A 15,726-nucleotide genomic window follows, 5' to 3' on the forward strand; every position below is an offset into this window, starting at 1 on the left:
TTGGCCTAGAGAAGCCACTGCCGGACAAGAGGGGAGGGGAAGCTTCCGCTCAGCCGGGAGGCAAGATGGCCACGGCTGGGGGCGGCTCTGTGGCCGACCCGAGGAGTCGGAGTCTTCTTCGCCTTGTGTCTTTCTGCGTCCTGCTGGCAGGTGAGGCCTCCTCCGCCTGTGAGCTCTGCTGTGTCAGGGGAATCTTCCGAATCGGCCGGCCCGCGACTGCCGCCGTCCCCCTTCTGGTCCCCTCTGCCCCTGTCCCCGCACCCAGTAAATCCTCTTTCTCTTTCGTTCCCGCGACAGAAGTTCCCCCTTTTGCCTGGACTTGACTTGAGGGTCCCTTCTCCCCCGCGACACATCGTGTCTCCCCATTTCCTCCTCCGGGCCTCTTCCTGGACTTCCAGCCTGACCCGCCCACTCTGTCCGGCTGCCTCGTTCTCCCCACGGCCCCAGCCCCCCCACGCACTTGTCAGAAGACAGGTGTCAGGCAGCTCCGCTTCGTGCCCGCGCGCGGAGTCCGAGTAGGCTGAGAGCGGCCCGATTCCGCGGGTGCAGTGCGGCGCTTCCGAAAGCCGATTGCTCGCTCCCTGCTCTGTGGATTCCTGCGAACATCCGCGTCCCTGTGCTTTGCCTCAGTTTGTCTTATCAGTGAAGTGAGGCGAAGTGGGCGGTGGGCGCTCTTAACTGCTGAGACCGTGGAGTAATGATTCAAGGAACTCGAGGCATTTACGGTGCACAGAAATGTTTGCTTACGCACCTTTTTGTCCTGCTGTAGGTCTTTCTAGTTGGTCGAGCCCTAAAATGCAAACATGCCTGGGTATGACTATGACCCTTCCTTCCCCTAAATTCATGTTGTCTTTAAAGAGCCCCAAAGGAGGGACGCCTGGGGGGCTCAGTGTTAAGTGTCTGCCTCCGGCTTAGGTCATGATCCCAGGGTCCTGGGATCCAGCCCGGCATCAGGCTCCCTGCTCCGCGGGGAACCTGCTTCTCCCTCTCCCACCCCTGCTTGTGATCCCTCTCTCACTGTCTCTCTCTGTCAAATAAATAAGTAAAATCTTTTTTTTAATATTTTATTTATTCATTTGACAGAGATCACAAGTAGGCAGGAGGAAGCAGGCTCCCTGTTGAGCAGAGAGCCCGATGCAGGGCTCTATCGCAGGACTCAGGGATCATGACCGTAGCCGAAGGCAGAGGCTTTAACCCACTGAGCCACCCAGGCGCCCCAAATAAATAAATAAAATCTTAAAAAAAAAAAAAAGATTCCCAAAGGAGAAACTATAGTCACCCCACGCCATTGCCACACACAAATGACCTATGGATGTTGGATTAAGTGACTCATCTGTGGCAAAAGATTTCTCCCAATTCTGTTCACATTCCTGAAAAAATGTCTTAGACTTCTTATTGTAATCTCTGTCATTAGATTCCTCTTATCCTTTTATTAGCCAGGTAGATATATACACACAAGGTGGGAGGCAGAGGTGTGCTCACCCCTGCTACCAGGAGCCCGTACCTCCAAGGCTACATGCTTTTGCTTTAGGAAATGAAGTTTTCTTTCTTTTGCTTTTGACATAAGTTGCCCTAAGGGAAACTTGTAATAACTCCCTGTGGCTCCTAGCTGTGTGCGTTCATTGACTCCAGTAATGTGTCCAGGAAGTGAGAAGAATTTCCCTTAGTCCCATTTTAGAAAGTATGATACACCCAAGTCATACAGCAAATGAATGACTTGATAGTGCCAATGTCTGTCAATGGTTTCTGACACTTTTTGTTTTCTGATCAGGTTTCTGCAGGGGAAATTCAGTGGAGAGGAAGATCTACATCTCCGTAAATAAAACAGCTCCTTGTGTCCGTCTGCTCAATGCGACACATCAGATCGGCTGCCAGTGTGAGTTGAGGTTGGGATTTGTGTTTGTGGCCATTGACATTTCAGTCTGTGCCTCGATATGAAGGTCTGAGTTCTGCCTGAGAGTCTCAGCACCCAGGTCAGGCTGTGTGGGCGGGAGTGATGGAGAACTATTTGTCAGACCAGGCGAGACGGTCGTAAGTGTTGCACACCTAAGCTGCTTCTAGTACAACTCGTTTAACCGCCACAACAGACCCATGAAATAGATTCTCTTATTATCCCTGTTTTACAAACCACAAAACTGAGACTGAGAGAAGCTGAGTGACTTTTCCAAGGTCCTCATGCTATTAACTGATGAAACTAGCAATCGAGCCCCACGGTTCAAGTTCTAAGCCAGGACTCTTAACCATCCACTAGTGAAAGTAGAAAATCACTGTTTTCTAAGGAGAAGAAAGCCTCGTATTCTGTGGAGCCCGCCATCACCCGCTCTCTAAACGATCTTTTCGGAACTGGAACCGGCTCTCTTAAGGCAGGGGACTGTTTGTAGAGAAGGCACATGAGAACACCAAACAGTTGCAGGAGGAATTAGTAAAGCATTCGGATTTGTCTTTGTATGTTTTGTAAATGTGTTCCCAAAACAGTGTACCCTGACAATACGGTTATAAAACTGTGCAAGGGGAGAAAGCAGTGGCATGAAGGCCGGACCCCACTTCCTCTGCGGCTTCACTTGTCTTCAGATTTTGTTCTCCTGTGAATAGTTGTTCTGTCAGAATGCAGTTGGGCAGTAAGCGGGAAACGTAGAGTCAGATCGTGGGGTTTTTTAAAGTTTTATTTATTTGAGAGAGAGAGAGAGCAAGTGTATGTGAGCGGGGGGGGGGGGGGTCGGGGGGGGGGCAGAGGGGGGGGGGGGGGGCAGATTCCCTGCTGAACAGGGAGCCGGATGCGGAACTCAATCCCAGGACCCTGAGACTGTGACCTGAGCCAAAGGCAGAGGCTTAACTGACTGAGCCACCCAGGTGCTCCAGATCTTTGTTTCTTCATCATCAAATTGGTCACATCTGAATTTCAGTTTACACCTGCCAAGTGGCTAGATTACACACGCACAAAGCTGAAAGTCAAACTCCCTTCTCTAGACTCTTACCGATGGCGGCTGAGTGAGCAGCGCGGTCCCAGCAGTGAGTACTGTGCAGTCGCCGGAAACCTTCCAGACTGGCAGGAGGACACACACACCAGGAATGAAGGGCTTGCTTAAGGTCCTTCATGGAGCTATGCTTTGTGTTAATTGTGCCATGTCCTTGGTACAGGAAGTTCTGGGGTAGGTTAACTGGCTCCAAACGGTTCCACATAAAATTTGCAGACTTTGTTCTTAAACTGGGTTTGTGGGTGGCAGAGAGCTGGGTCAAGCATGGGCTGAGATCAGACTTGCTGGTCTTGCTGGGACTCCGCTCTGGTGCCAAGAGGCTCTGGGGGCGCTAGGGCCCCCATCCTCCTGGAGGTGTGCTCTCAGATAGCCTCTCTGGGAACGAGTCCTTCTGCTTCATGTTCTTAGAGCAGCTCCATGGGAAGCAATAGCCTGTAGACATGAGCCAAGTGTCAGGACAGAGAAATGACAGGGGAGGGGTTGGGCTCTGGCCACTTCCTTGGGAAGAGCTTGACTCCTTTTCAATTTATTTCTAAGTCTTACTTCATATTTGTCCATCCTGAGCAGGCTACACCCTCTTTAATTAGGATTGCTAGCATGATAAACTTAAGGAGAAAAAGATGTGGGTTTGATTTCCTGATTATAATTCTCTCTTTCTATTGGCCCCTTTTAGTTATTCGTTTAAAGATTTTATTTTTTTTTAAATGTCCATATTCTTTTTTTTCTTTTAAAGATTGTATTTATTTATTTGACAGAGAGAGATCACAAGTAGAAAGGCAGGCAGAGAGAGAGGGAAGCAGGCTCCCCACTGAGCAGAGAGCCCAACTCGGGACTCGATCCCAGGACCCTGAGATCATGACCTGAGCCGAAGGCAGCGGCTCAACCCACTGAGCCACCCAGGCGCCCTAAAGATTTTATTTTTAAGCAATATCTACACCCAACACGGGGCTCGAACCAGCAACTCAGAGACCAAGAGTCACACCCTCTAGTGACTGAGCCAGCCGGGTGCCCCATCAGCCCCTTTTAAAGTGCTCCAAGGGGGCTATGTGTAGGTTTCTTCCTTTTCCTTCCTTTCTTTCCTTTTTTAATCTGTCGCCACAGTATGAGACGAATAAGGGTGAAAAAGTTTCTCCTTGTTGACGGCCCAGAGAAAGTGAGCAAGCTCTTGCAGACGACATAGCCACCAGCTGGAACCGAGGTCAGAATGCAGGTGTTTCAGTCCAGTGTCCTGGCTCAGCTTCCCCTGTGCTCCTTGGAGCTGCAGTGAAACATGTTCTGTTCCCAGAACAGCTCTTCCTTTCTGCACGTTTATGTGGCAAGGACTCCTGCCTTTCATTGCACCGAGAACCGCCATTGGTAGCTAGATCTTTATTAAAGTTATTCCAGATTCTGATACTCTAAAGTTTATTATTTTCACTATCACCAGGAATTTCTTAGGTACTTACTCTGTGTAAGATGTAGCTGAAGGTTGGGTACTTGCTTCCATGTCTAGATTTTACCAAATCCCATGGAAGAAACCTTCTTCTTGGCTGACCGTCGGGATATGCTAAAGGTTTTGCACAAGTTAGAGATATTTCACCGCCTTGACCTCGAACCATAATTCTCATGACTGGCTGTATGTAATAAAGAGCCATATGAGGGGTACCTGGATGGCACAGTTGGTTAAGCGTCTGACTCTTGGTTTCTACTCAGGCTATGAGCTCAGCGTCATGAGATCAAGCCCCATGTCAGGGTCTGAACCCAGCGCAGAGTCTGCTTGAGGGTCTCTCTCCCTCTCCCTCTGCCCCTCCCACTCATGCACACTCTTTGTCGCTAAAATAAGTGAATCTTAAAACAACAGTAATAATGACTGTCTGCGGCAGGTTTGGGAAGTGGACGTTCAGGGGCCTTGGCTGTAGAGATTTAGTAGGTCTAAGGCCCACGTATCTGTATTTTTTAAAACTCGAGAGTGATGCACAGCAAGGGTTGAGACCTATGGCTCTGAACAACATCCGAATAACACATCCAATTTTCTGTGGGGAGAAGGCTTGTGGGGAGACCATGGGATGTCTCTTTATGGATCGCTTAGGGACTTGATGGGCATTTGGGACTATGAACCCTCCATCCTCTACTGTGGTGCTTCCCAGTCTTTGTCATTCATGAGACACATAGAAAATGTTACTTGGGGGCGCCTGGGTGGCTCAGTGGGTTAAGCCGCTGCCTTCGGCTCAGGTCATGATCTCAGGGTCCTGGGATCGAGTCCCATGTCGGGCTCTCAGCTAAGCAGAGAGCCTGCTTCCTCCTCTCTCCTTCCCTCTCTCTCTGCCTGCCTCTCTGCCTACTTGTGATCTCTGTCAAATAAATAAAACCTTTAAAAAAAAGGAAAGAAAGAAAATGTTACTTGGATGGCACCCCGGCATACACGGAAATGGATGATACTTGTAGGCATCCTGGGCTAATGGATGAGTTTGCTCCTAGCTGGGAGTGACCGGCCTAGGGTCTTTGGAAAACCTAGGTCCCCAGAAATGAGGGGGGTCAATATCAGCTCATCATTAATCCAGCAAGCCCCATCAGTTGGGAAGGTGTCTTCTAGAGACCCCAGGGTTCTTTCTTAATCTTACCCAAAACTGGCTGAAAGCAAGTAAAATCATTCCCAAATAGGGCAGAGGAGTGGATACCCAGGAATTCTCCTGAAGCCAAGGGAGTCTACACATGTATTCTCACAAAGGAAGATTCAGTGCTAGAACTCTGAGCTAGGGATCTAGAACCTGCCATTTCCTGGAGAAAATACAGTTTGAAAACTTTGGTGTCTGCTGTCCTAGAAATTTGTATGTATGCCTACATACGTACAATTGAGGGATGCGTGCAAGAAAATGATCATGTGACCTTTCTGAGATTTAGTGAATAAAGCCTCTAGTGTGTAGATTTCTTGGGCTCTCTTGTCCCCCAGTCAGGCCCACCAGCTGGTGGCCCTCAGAGGGAGCTGGGTGACTCAGCCTTCGGTTCAAGTCTGGGTCTGGAGATGGCGGCATCCACCCGATGTCCCGAGCCATGTTTGAGGGATAAATGATCTGCAGAATCAGGCAAAGTCAGAATTGTCAACGGTGGGAGCTTTACTGTGACCCATTCTGTCCTGGCAGCTTCCGTCAGTGGGGACACAGGGGTCATCCACGTGGTGGAGAAGGAAGAGGACCTGCAGTGGGTGTTGACCGACGGCCCCAACCCCCCTTATGTGGTTCTGCTGGAGGGCGCACTCTTCACTAGGTGAGGGCTGTGTGTTCCTGCTGGGAAGACACAGCAGAGAGGGGAGGATTTGGGGGACCATCCTCACATCTGTGAATAGAAACTTTCCTTGGCTGCCCTGGTCTGATCAGGGAAGGGGGCAGGGTGGTGGGAGTGAGTCTCAGAAGACACATCCGCCATCAGTGGAATCGTGTTGGTGACCTCATAAATAGAGCTCCAGGGAGTAAAGACCCCAGGGAGGAAGGAGGGGTCCCTAGGGTCCCTCAGAGACAGGGTAGGTGAGATTAAGCCCTGAGCTCCGGTTGGGTCATCAGCCTCACTTAGGAGTTAGAGACAGAGAGGCAAGGAAGGAGTCAACAGTTGTGGCGGTTTTTGTTTGTCCTAATTTTTTAAGTGTATAGTTGACAAACAACGTTACAGTAGTTACAGGGTTACAAGAAATCACTGGGTTGGGTTCCATTAGTTCCCTGTTTGTTTCCATCCTTGGACAGATACTGGGACACTAATAACCTTCCCACCTTCCTTCCTGGCCTTCCCTCCCTGTTTCAGGAATCTGATGGAGAAACTGAAGGGGAGAACCAGCCGCATTGCGGGCCTGGCCGTGTCCTTGGCCAAGCCCAGCCCCGCATCCGGCTTCTCTCCTAGTGTGCAGTGTCCCAATGATGGGTTTGGTAAGAGCCCCAAAGGATCAGGGGACCTCCGGTCACCCAGAGTTCACTGCTGCTTTAGCTTCATGTCTTTGGAGGGGTTGGGGGTACGTGTCTGTCTGGACGTCTGTCTGTGTGTCTGTTTGTGTGTAGGGAGCAGCTGACTCCCAGACAGAAGATGGTGTTTCTTCGTGTTGGTCATGCCTTCCATCTGCGCTTCCCCTTCCTCCACTTCTCTCTCATCTTCCCTTTCTGTCACACGCTCAGATCCCTCATCAGCCAGCCTTGGGCTCCCTGCTCCCACTGTCTGTTTTACTCTAAGTGGTGACAGGTTGATGCTTGCTTCTCTGAGCCACCCTTTCCTTTGGAACTCTTGGTCCCAACCCAGTGATATCCTAGCCCTCCTCCCTCGCCGGGTCCCTGAGTGCTTGGAGTCCCAACAGTCTGCCCCTATCCACCCCCTCAGGCATTTACTCCAACTCCTATGGACCAGAATTTGCTCACTGCAGAGAAATCCAGTGGAACCCCCTGGGAGATGGCTTGGCTTACGAAGACTTCAGTTTCCCCATCTTCCTTCTTGAAGATGAGAATGAAACCAAGGTCATCAAGCAGGTAATGACTGCCAGCTCCTAGCAATTCTAGTTCCAAAGAGTAGTTTTGTGGGCACTTCGCCTGTTTGGAGGGACCACATCTCGCAGCGCGCCCGCTGAAAGACAGTTGCTCTAGGAAGAGCCAACACCTCTATTTTTCTCACATTTCCTTTCCCATTTCTATCCTGCCTGCTCTTACAGGGTTGACAGTTAAGGCTGGAAGGAAGTAGAAACAGTATTTGCTGTGAAGTAAGGTGTGGAGCCCTGGATAGGAGCTGCGAACATGGTGGAAAGCGTGTCAGACTAGGCGTTGAGAGAGTCAGAGGCCTCTGACATTCTTTTTCAGTTCTGGCCAGTTGCTAATTCTGGTCTAGCTTCTTTGTGCTGACACGCAGGGCAATTAGGAGATTTGCTCTATAGTTTCACAGTGATGTCTAAGTGGTCTTGAATTTGATTTTTGATCCTTGGTTCACTGCTCTGTACATCAGATCCCTTTAAGAACTTGAGCCAGGCCATTTGGGATGGGGTCGTGTCATCCACCCCAACTAAGGCATTGAGCCTGTGGCTCTTTGGTGAGGTTTTCTCTTGGACCTTGTATACCCTGGGTTTGTACCAGGATAACTAGCTCAGGGACAGATGTGACAGTGGCTTCCTGACGGGGCTGGGCCCTCTTTCTGGGATGTCTGGGCAGGACTCCATGCGAGCTGCCTCCGTGGGGTCTGTCTCCCTGCCTAGTGCTATCGCGATCACAACCTGAGTCCGAACGGCTCAGCGCCTGCCTTCCCACTGTGCGCCATGCAGCTCTTCTCCCACATGCACGCTGTCCTCAGCACGGTCACCTGCATGCGACGCAGCTCCATCCAGAGCACCTTCAGCATCAACCCAGGTAGGCCAGGTCCAAGGCCCGCCGGGACACTGGGGGGCTGGGGAGCATGGGAGGGACAACTACAGGGAGGGAGCACGCTGTGGGAGATGCAGAAATGATTCTGAACAGCTGAGGCCACTGGTCCCTGAAGTGGGCAGAGCAGAGAAACCAACCTTGAGCAGCGGATACAGGAGAGGATTCCCAGGCCCACGGGGCAGTGGGCGGAGGAGTCTTCCATGGCGTGTCCGGGGCTGCGGCCTCCCTTACGCCTGTCACTCTCTCCCGTGTCCTGCTCAGAAATCGTCTGTGACCCCCTGTCCGACTACAACGTATGGAGCATGCTTAAGCCTATAAATATGTCTGGGATGTTAGAGCCCGACGACAAGGTTGTGGTTGCTGCGACCCGGGTGAGTGTTGGCCCCCGATCAGGGTGGACGGGGCTGGTCCAGGACGGGCTGGCAGGCCTCGTGTGGGCAGATCAGGTTTCCGGCTTGCTGTGGTGGGGAGCCTCCGTGGAGAGGGATCTGGGCTCTGGGCCTCCCCAGCTTAGCCATTATCCCAGGATATGAACATTCTCTTGGCTAGAATAGGTTCGGGGGCCTGGGGCCTTGTCCTAATGGCCATTTTCAAAGCCTGCCTCCCCTGCCTTTTCTGCTGTGCCCAGCTGGACAGTCGTTCCTTTTTCTGGAATGTGGCCCCAGGGGCTGAAAGTGCCGTGGCCTCCTTCGTCACTCAGCTAGCTGCTGCTGAAGCTTTGCAGAAGGCCCCTGATGTCGCCACCCTTCCCCGCAATGTCATGTTCGTCTTCTTCCAAGGGGTAAGAAGCACTCTGGCTACGGTGAAATGGGGGGGAGGGGCGGCAGGCAGGGTCAGTGTGGGCGTGGCTATTGTCTGGGGACAATCTGGGCACTTGATGTAGGTGGTTGGTCAGCAGAGAGCGTCTGGATGTAACTCCGTGTGTCTCCCCTTGGAGTCCCACATTTTCGGAAGCTTTTGCACCCTGACCTGAAATCGCTGTGCTGCCAGTCCCCTTGCTTCCTCGCCTTTTACTTTCGTTCTCTCAAGCCTTTTACTGCCACTCCCACCCAAGGGCCCTGAGGCCCCTGGCTCTCCCCACTGCCACCACAGCCTGGCCCTGGAATCAGGGAACAGCAGCCGTGGCTGAGTGGGCAGAGGGGAGGGAGAGGCATGGAGCAGGCACATAACAGCTGATGTTCGCCTCGGGCCTTTGCTGAGGCTGCTCTCCCGTTTCTGGGCTCGAGAAGTCCTGTGATACACACATGTGAGGGATGGTCGCAGCTGGGAGGCGGGGTAGGAAGGAGGGTGGAGTCACGTGACTGCGTGAGCTGGCCGGCAATTGTGATGACATGGGACAGTAGCCTTCACGCCTTGAGCCTTGGTGATCTGGCCTCCCAGGACGGAGCCTGCCCTGACTCTTGGGAATCTCTCTTCCGTTTCCCACCCATCTCTACCCTCAGGAAACTTTTGACTACATTGGCAGCTCAAGAATGGTCTACGACATGGAGAAGGGCAAGTTTCCTGTGCAGTTAGAGAACATTGAGTCATTCGTGGAGCTGGGACAGGTGTGCAGCGTGTGTCCTCACCCCCTTCCCTCCTCCTTCACGCTGCCTCCTCTGTGTCCTGTTGTCCCCGCTGCTGGTGTCACCACCTCTCCCCTTGACTTTTCTCTGACCTTAAGCCTTTCTCCCGGGTACGGGCCACAGTGGACACCAGTGATACGTGTTGCGTCTTCATCCTCCCCCAGGTGGCCTTAAGAAATTCACTAGAGCTTTGGATGCACACAGACCCCATGTCTCAGAAAAATGGGTCCATACAGAATCAGGTAATCTGAGCATCTTTCCTCCTCGCTTCCTGTTTCAACAGCTTACCATATGGGCACCCCTCACCTGGGCCCTATCCCCCGCACCAGCCCTCAGGACCTGTGAGACAGGACCTCGGGTTAGGTACCAGCTAAAGGATGGACAGCATGGCTGTTTCAGCTCCCCAGGAAGAGCTGTGAGCGCAGCTCGTGTGGTGGTTTCCTGGGATGGGCGGTTCTCTGACTCCGTGCCTAGCAGAGGACGGGGGAGCGACTAGCTCCTTTCTCTCTGCTGCCGCACTGACCTGCTGGTCCAGGCTGCCCTGCCCAACGCCTGGCTGCTTCAGACTCTCTACCCAGATTGTCTTCAGCATTCCTCACCGCTTGCTCAAGACCCTCTTCCATCTCAGGGTCCAGCTTTAGGCCTGTTTTTCTCATGAGGTGGTCTTCCTGCCCTTCCGGCGTCTGTGCACCCTGCCCCCGCTCTGGGCTCCCATGTGGCATCCCGCACGGTTTTGTGGGAGCGATTTGCTCCTCTAATTCTGCACAAGTAGGAAGTTGAGCATCTAGTGAGACTAAGACAGTGTGAGCTGCAGGACACTCAGCCTCGGTTCCCAAGGGCTTGAGGAATTGGGGTGCAGGAGGCCTGGGGGCACCTCCCACGACTCAAGGGAGATGGCCCTGTGGTCCTGGAAGAGACCTCCGGCCACCCCGCGCTAACCCACTCCTGCAGGTGGAGGCCCTCCTGAGCACGCTGGAGAAGAGTGGAGCCGGCGTCCCCACTGTGGCCCTCCGGAAGCTGAACCAGTCCCAGCCCCTCCCGCCGTCTTCCCTGCAGCGCTTCCTGCGGGCTCGGAACATCTCCGGCGTTGTCCTCGCGGACCACTCCGCCGTCTTCCATAACCAGTAAGAGTCACCGAGGCCGCATCTTCGTTCCGGGAGAGAATCTGCTGCGGTCTGGGGTCTGTGGCGGGGGGATGTCTCTGTGTCCAGTAGAGCCCCACCCTCCCCTGCCCCCTCAGCATCCTCTCCAGAGCGCAGGTCGATCCGTGTCTTCTTCTCAGCAGCCTGCTCACCTCCAAGCCAGGCGCTTCATCTGACTTGGTGGCATCTTCCAGAACAGGCCCCGCTCAGCCTTCCCTGGCGCCAGCATCCTTGCTCAACCAGCCTCACCCTGCTCTCCGGAGGCCTGGGTCCCCAGGGCTGCCAGCAGAGGGCAGCACCTCCCGCGGGAGCTGGCCGGTGGGGGGCTGCCCCAGGGTGCTGTGCTGGGTGTGCACAGTACTCGTGCTCTGAAGTGTAACGTGTGCCTGCCCTTGGGGTAAAAGTGTCCCGTACAGATGAAGGGACTCCAGAGAGAAGGGGTGAGGCCCTGTCGGTCACATCTCTCCTGGTCCTGGGCACCCCGGACTGCCCCTAACTGCAGCCCTAGGCTATCGGAGGACTTCTCACCGGGGCTGGATTGCTAGGCCCCCAGCTCCCCTTCCCTCTGCCCTGAGACCAAACGGGTTTCTGAGTAAAAACACTTTAAGTTTCAGTTCTCTGACCCCAGCCAGGGAGGACTTTCTCGTATATTTGGGGCAGAGAGGCTTCCAGAGCTCAGGTCAGCACTCTCCTCCATGTCTGACCCCCGCAGCACCTTGGGGTCAAGAATGGTCATTTGCACACGTTCGGCCTTGCTCCTGTGGGGGCCAGCATATGTCAGGGCTGAAGGCTGGGAGTGCTCTGCTGGGCTCCCCAAGGACCTGGTGCAGTGCGGTGTGTCTGGGAGCAGACCCGCTCATCTCCCTCTGCCCCAGCCCACCCTCAGTGCTGACATTTGTTGGAACCGCCGCATGAAAGCTCTAGTGATGGCGGACGCGCTCCCAGAAAGTCCTCTCAGCCATCCCGCGTGTCTGCAGCCCAAGCAGAGGGGAGAGCATCTCTTCCGTTTGAAGCTTCCCAGGAAGGGAGACTCCTGCATCCTGATCTCATTTGCCTTTTCTCACGTGTCCATTAGGAGGGTCCTTGTATTTAATCGCTCCTCCCCCATCTCCTGCTCCCCACACTGTCTTCGATGTGGAACCCTCGTGCTCTCTTCCTTTCCTCGGAGGATGAAAGGAGAGAGGCTCCTGCAGGAGGGGCCTGTGGGGGGGCTGGGGCAGGGCGCTGGCCGCGTGTGGCCGAGGCTCATGGCGCGCTTCCCGTAGCTATTACCAGAGCATTTACGACACTGCGGAGAACATCAACGTCAGTTACCCCGAGTGGCAGAGCCCCGAGGAGGACCTGAACTTCGTGACGGACACTGCCAAGGTAGCACTCACCTGGGCGGGGAGCACAGTGAAGCTGCTTAGAGGTTAGAAGCGGTGAGCCATTCAGCCCCCTTCCTCGCCTGCCGCAGGCTCTGGCAGATGTGGCCACAGTGCTGGCACGTGCGCTCTACCAGCTCGCAGGAGGGACCAACTTCACCGATGCCATCCAGGCCGATGCCCACACGGTAGGGACAGACGGACCCTGCCTCCTCGCCAGCCCTGTTCCTGCAGCAGCCTGCCCCATCCTCTCTGCCACTTGTCTCTTCTCCCAAACCTGGGAGCGCACCTGGGTGGAGCTCACCTGCGCCCCTGTGAGCCGGCCCCTGCCTCTCCAGGCCCTGGCCCACAACAGGGTTTCCCCGGAGAACGCTCCCTGGGCTCCAGGTCTCGAGATTGTTGCTTCTCGCTGCCCCCATCCTAGGTCACCCGCCTGCTCTATGGGTTCCTGGTCAGAGCCAACAATTCCTGGTTCCAGTCTGTCCTCAGGCAGGACCTAAGGTCCTACTTGGGTAAGCACCTGCTGTGGGAATGACACCCTTGGCCAAGGCAAGGGGTAGAAAGAGACCATCTTGGTTTAATCCTTTTTTTTTTTTCCCCCTTTTCTGTTTTGTCCTTTTCTTCCCCTCTGTTTTCCTCTCCTTCTCCTGATACGTATCGGATCCATTCTCTTAACCTTCTGTTCTCGGGTCCCTGCCAACCTCGGGCTCCTCTGTCTCACACCCACACCCGCCTTCCACCCTCCAAATCCTCCCTCCCCTGCGGTCTCCACTCAGGTGACGGGCCTCTTCAGCACTACATCGCCGTCTCCAGCCCCACCAACACCACTTATGTGGTGCAGTACGCCTTAGCAAACCTGACTGGCCAGGTGGTCGACCTCACCCGAGAGCAGTGCCAGGATCCAAGTAAAGTCCCCAGTGAAAACAAGGATGTGAGTGGTAGTGGGTGTGGGAGGTGCCCCGAGGGCCTCTTTCCCCTGGGGAAGTTGGAGGATGTTCTGGGCCCTGCCGGACCCAAGGGGCTGGGATGGAGAGGCTGCAGCGCCTTAAACTCGAGTGTTGGAGAGGCGTAGCCTGGGTGGAAGCAGACCGTGTCTAAGAGAGGATCGCCTCAGCCCGCACTGTGGCCTGTCTTCCCGTGCAGCTATACGAGTACGCATGGGTCCAGGGCCCTCTGAATTCCAACGAGACGGACCGGCTGCCCCACTGTGTACGTTCCACGGCGCGACTGGCCAGGGCCCTGTCCCCCGCCTTTGAGCTGAGGCAGTGGGGCTCTACCGAGTACTCCACGTGGACGGAGAGCCGCTGGAAAGACATCCGGGCCCGCATCTTTCTGATAGCCAGCAGAGAGCTGGAGGTGAGCCGGGAGGGGCCAGGCAGAGCTTCCCTTGCGGCTGCTGCCTCTTCCCTCACACCCCCTCCCGTCTCCCATGTGGCCCAGATGTGCCACAGAAACCACCTGTGACTCTGTCCCTTGTCAGCCAGCATGCCCCGTTAGGAAGCCTGTCTTCACAGAGAGTCTGGGTCTATACTCGTGCTGGAGCTAGGCTCCCACGGAGACCCACGGAGGTGCCCCTCTGCCGAGGACCCCCCGCGGCTCCACTCCCAGCCAGCAGTGCCCCACCTGCTGCTCCTGGGATGTGGACAGGGTTCCCCATTTCTTGAGCATCTGTCATGAGGAAGTCAGTGATGTAATTGCCACCAGAGCCAAAAGTCATGGATCCTAACTTCAGGATGCTTAAAATCTAACCCAGGCAAGGGGGAAAGAAGAGCAGAGACCCTTTACTTCTCTTTCCAAATGGAGAGACTCGGTCTCCCAGTGGGGAAGATGTTGCCTCTGACTGCCTGGGACTTGGTGCTCAGAGCCAGGTCCAGAACTCGGAGGAAACTGACTTGAGTTCTGAGAACGCCTCTGCCCTCCCCGCCCCTTCCCTGCCCCGCCCACCCTGCCTGCCCACAGTTCGTCACGCTGATGGTGGGCTTCGGCATCCTCGTCTTCTCTCTCGCCGTCACCTACTGCATCAACGCCAAGGCCGACGTCCTTTTCATCGCCCCCCGGGAGCCCGGAGCTGTGTCTTACTGAAGAGGAACCTGGCTTTCCCTGCTAGCTCTACCGTTCATGTCTTAGATCATGTGTCCCATGGGGACATAAACCACTAGTTTGTCACTGGAACCTCTCTGGGCCTGCTCAGACTGGAATTAATGTAAAGAAGTGGAACCGCCCAAAAGAGGGAGGGAGAAGCAAGTCACCTGTCATCTCCAGCTGCCCCTGCCCATCTCCCCTTCCATGGTTGGTCCTCACCCCTGCCAGATTCTGGAATGGCAAATAGAAGCTTCTTGCTCCTGTTCGACCCCTAACTGCGCCCCCTCACTCACCTTCTTCAGGGTCCCTCCTCTCCCCTCCATCCTCCCCAGGACCACCCTCTGCTCCCCACCCCACCCCGTATCCAACCATTTCCTGTTTCCTCACCGGGAAGGACGGGAAGGCCGGATGCCAGGGACAAACTACGAGGAAGCCCTAAGGAGCAGGCCAGGCTGTCTGGGGCCCTAGCCTGCTGTCTCCCTCCTGCTGTCCTGTCCCCAGACCCTTAGGTGGCCCAGCAGGGGGATGGGCTGCTGGGTGGTGGCCCACCTCCAGCCACAGCGCTCATTGTGATTTTATGAAGCTGTAATATCTCTTTGTTTTCTTTTTGTGTGTGTCCGCGCGCGTGTGTGTGTAAATATATAAATAGCAAGTTTCATTAAAATAGGCTGTCCCACGTGACCTGTACGTGTTCTTCCGCACCCTCGCCTTCGGTGACTGCGGCCAGAAGTCATGAAATTGTTACCTCACGTGCTCTCTCTGGGTCTCCGGGGACTCAGGGAGTGAGGCTCTGTCAGAAGCGGTGAAAGCCCTCCCAACAGGGCTCCCAGGGCGCCGCGGAGCCCGACTTCCCTCTCGCAAGAGCCACGTTAGCCTCGTTTCCCACTTTGTATTGGACAGGCGCGTCCTTGTTCACTGCGAGACGCCAGCTCGGGTGCGGGAGTGAAGGGGACCGGCCCTCCGGGAGAGACGCGACCGGTGCGATGGCGGGCGGCGATCTGGAGTGCTCAGACAGCACGCGGCAGGCTTCAGGGCCCTGGGGTGGCATCTGGAAAGGCTGCCCAGAGGAGGGAGGCATCTGAGTTTCGGTCTGGAGTTCAGCGGCGAAAGCACAGAGCCCGGGAGGTTTGGGTCGCATTCGGGAAGGGCAAGTTGTCCAGGGCGCAGCCGAGGAGGAGACAAGGCCGGGGCAGGTCACACGGGCCTGGGCTGGAATGCTGAGGGATTGGGCCTCCTGT

General features: G+C 54.9%; 1 protein-coding gene across 1 annotated transcript; it reads left to right on the forward strand.

Annotated features, from left to right (window-relative positions):
* The first annotated feature begins 17 nt into the window (after positions 1–17).
* On the forward strand, positions 18–14,763 carry NCSTN (nicastrin). Its single transcript, XM_032845670.1, has 17 exons — positions 18–150; positions 1,772–1,876; positions 6,095–6,218; positions 6,747–6,868; positions 7,311–7,456; positions 8,170–8,320; positions 8,597–8,706; positions 8,964–9,116; positions 9,778–9,882; positions 10,065–10,142; positions 10,852–11,024; positions 12,308–12,410; positions 12,499–12,594; positions 12,831–12,918; positions 13,183–13,337; positions 13,550–13,762; positions 14,366–14,763. The coding sequence occupies exons 1-17, from the start codon at positions 66–68 to the stop codon at positions 14,486–14,488; spliced, it is 2,130 nt and encodes a 709-aa protein (XP_032701561.1). The 5' UTR covers positions 18–65; the 3' UTR covers positions 14,489–14,763.
* Positions 14,764–15,726: the final 963 nt, after the last annotated feature.

This window comes from Lontra canadensis, unplaced genomic scaffold (genome assembly GCF_010015895.1).
Source record: "Lontra canadensis isolate GAN:19392208 unplaced genomic scaffold, GSC_riverotter_1.0 scaffold168, whole genome shotgun sequence".
Taxonomy (NCBI): domain Eukaryota; kingdom Metazoa; phylum Chordata; class Mammalia; order Carnivora; family Mustelidae; genus Lontra; species Lontra canadensis.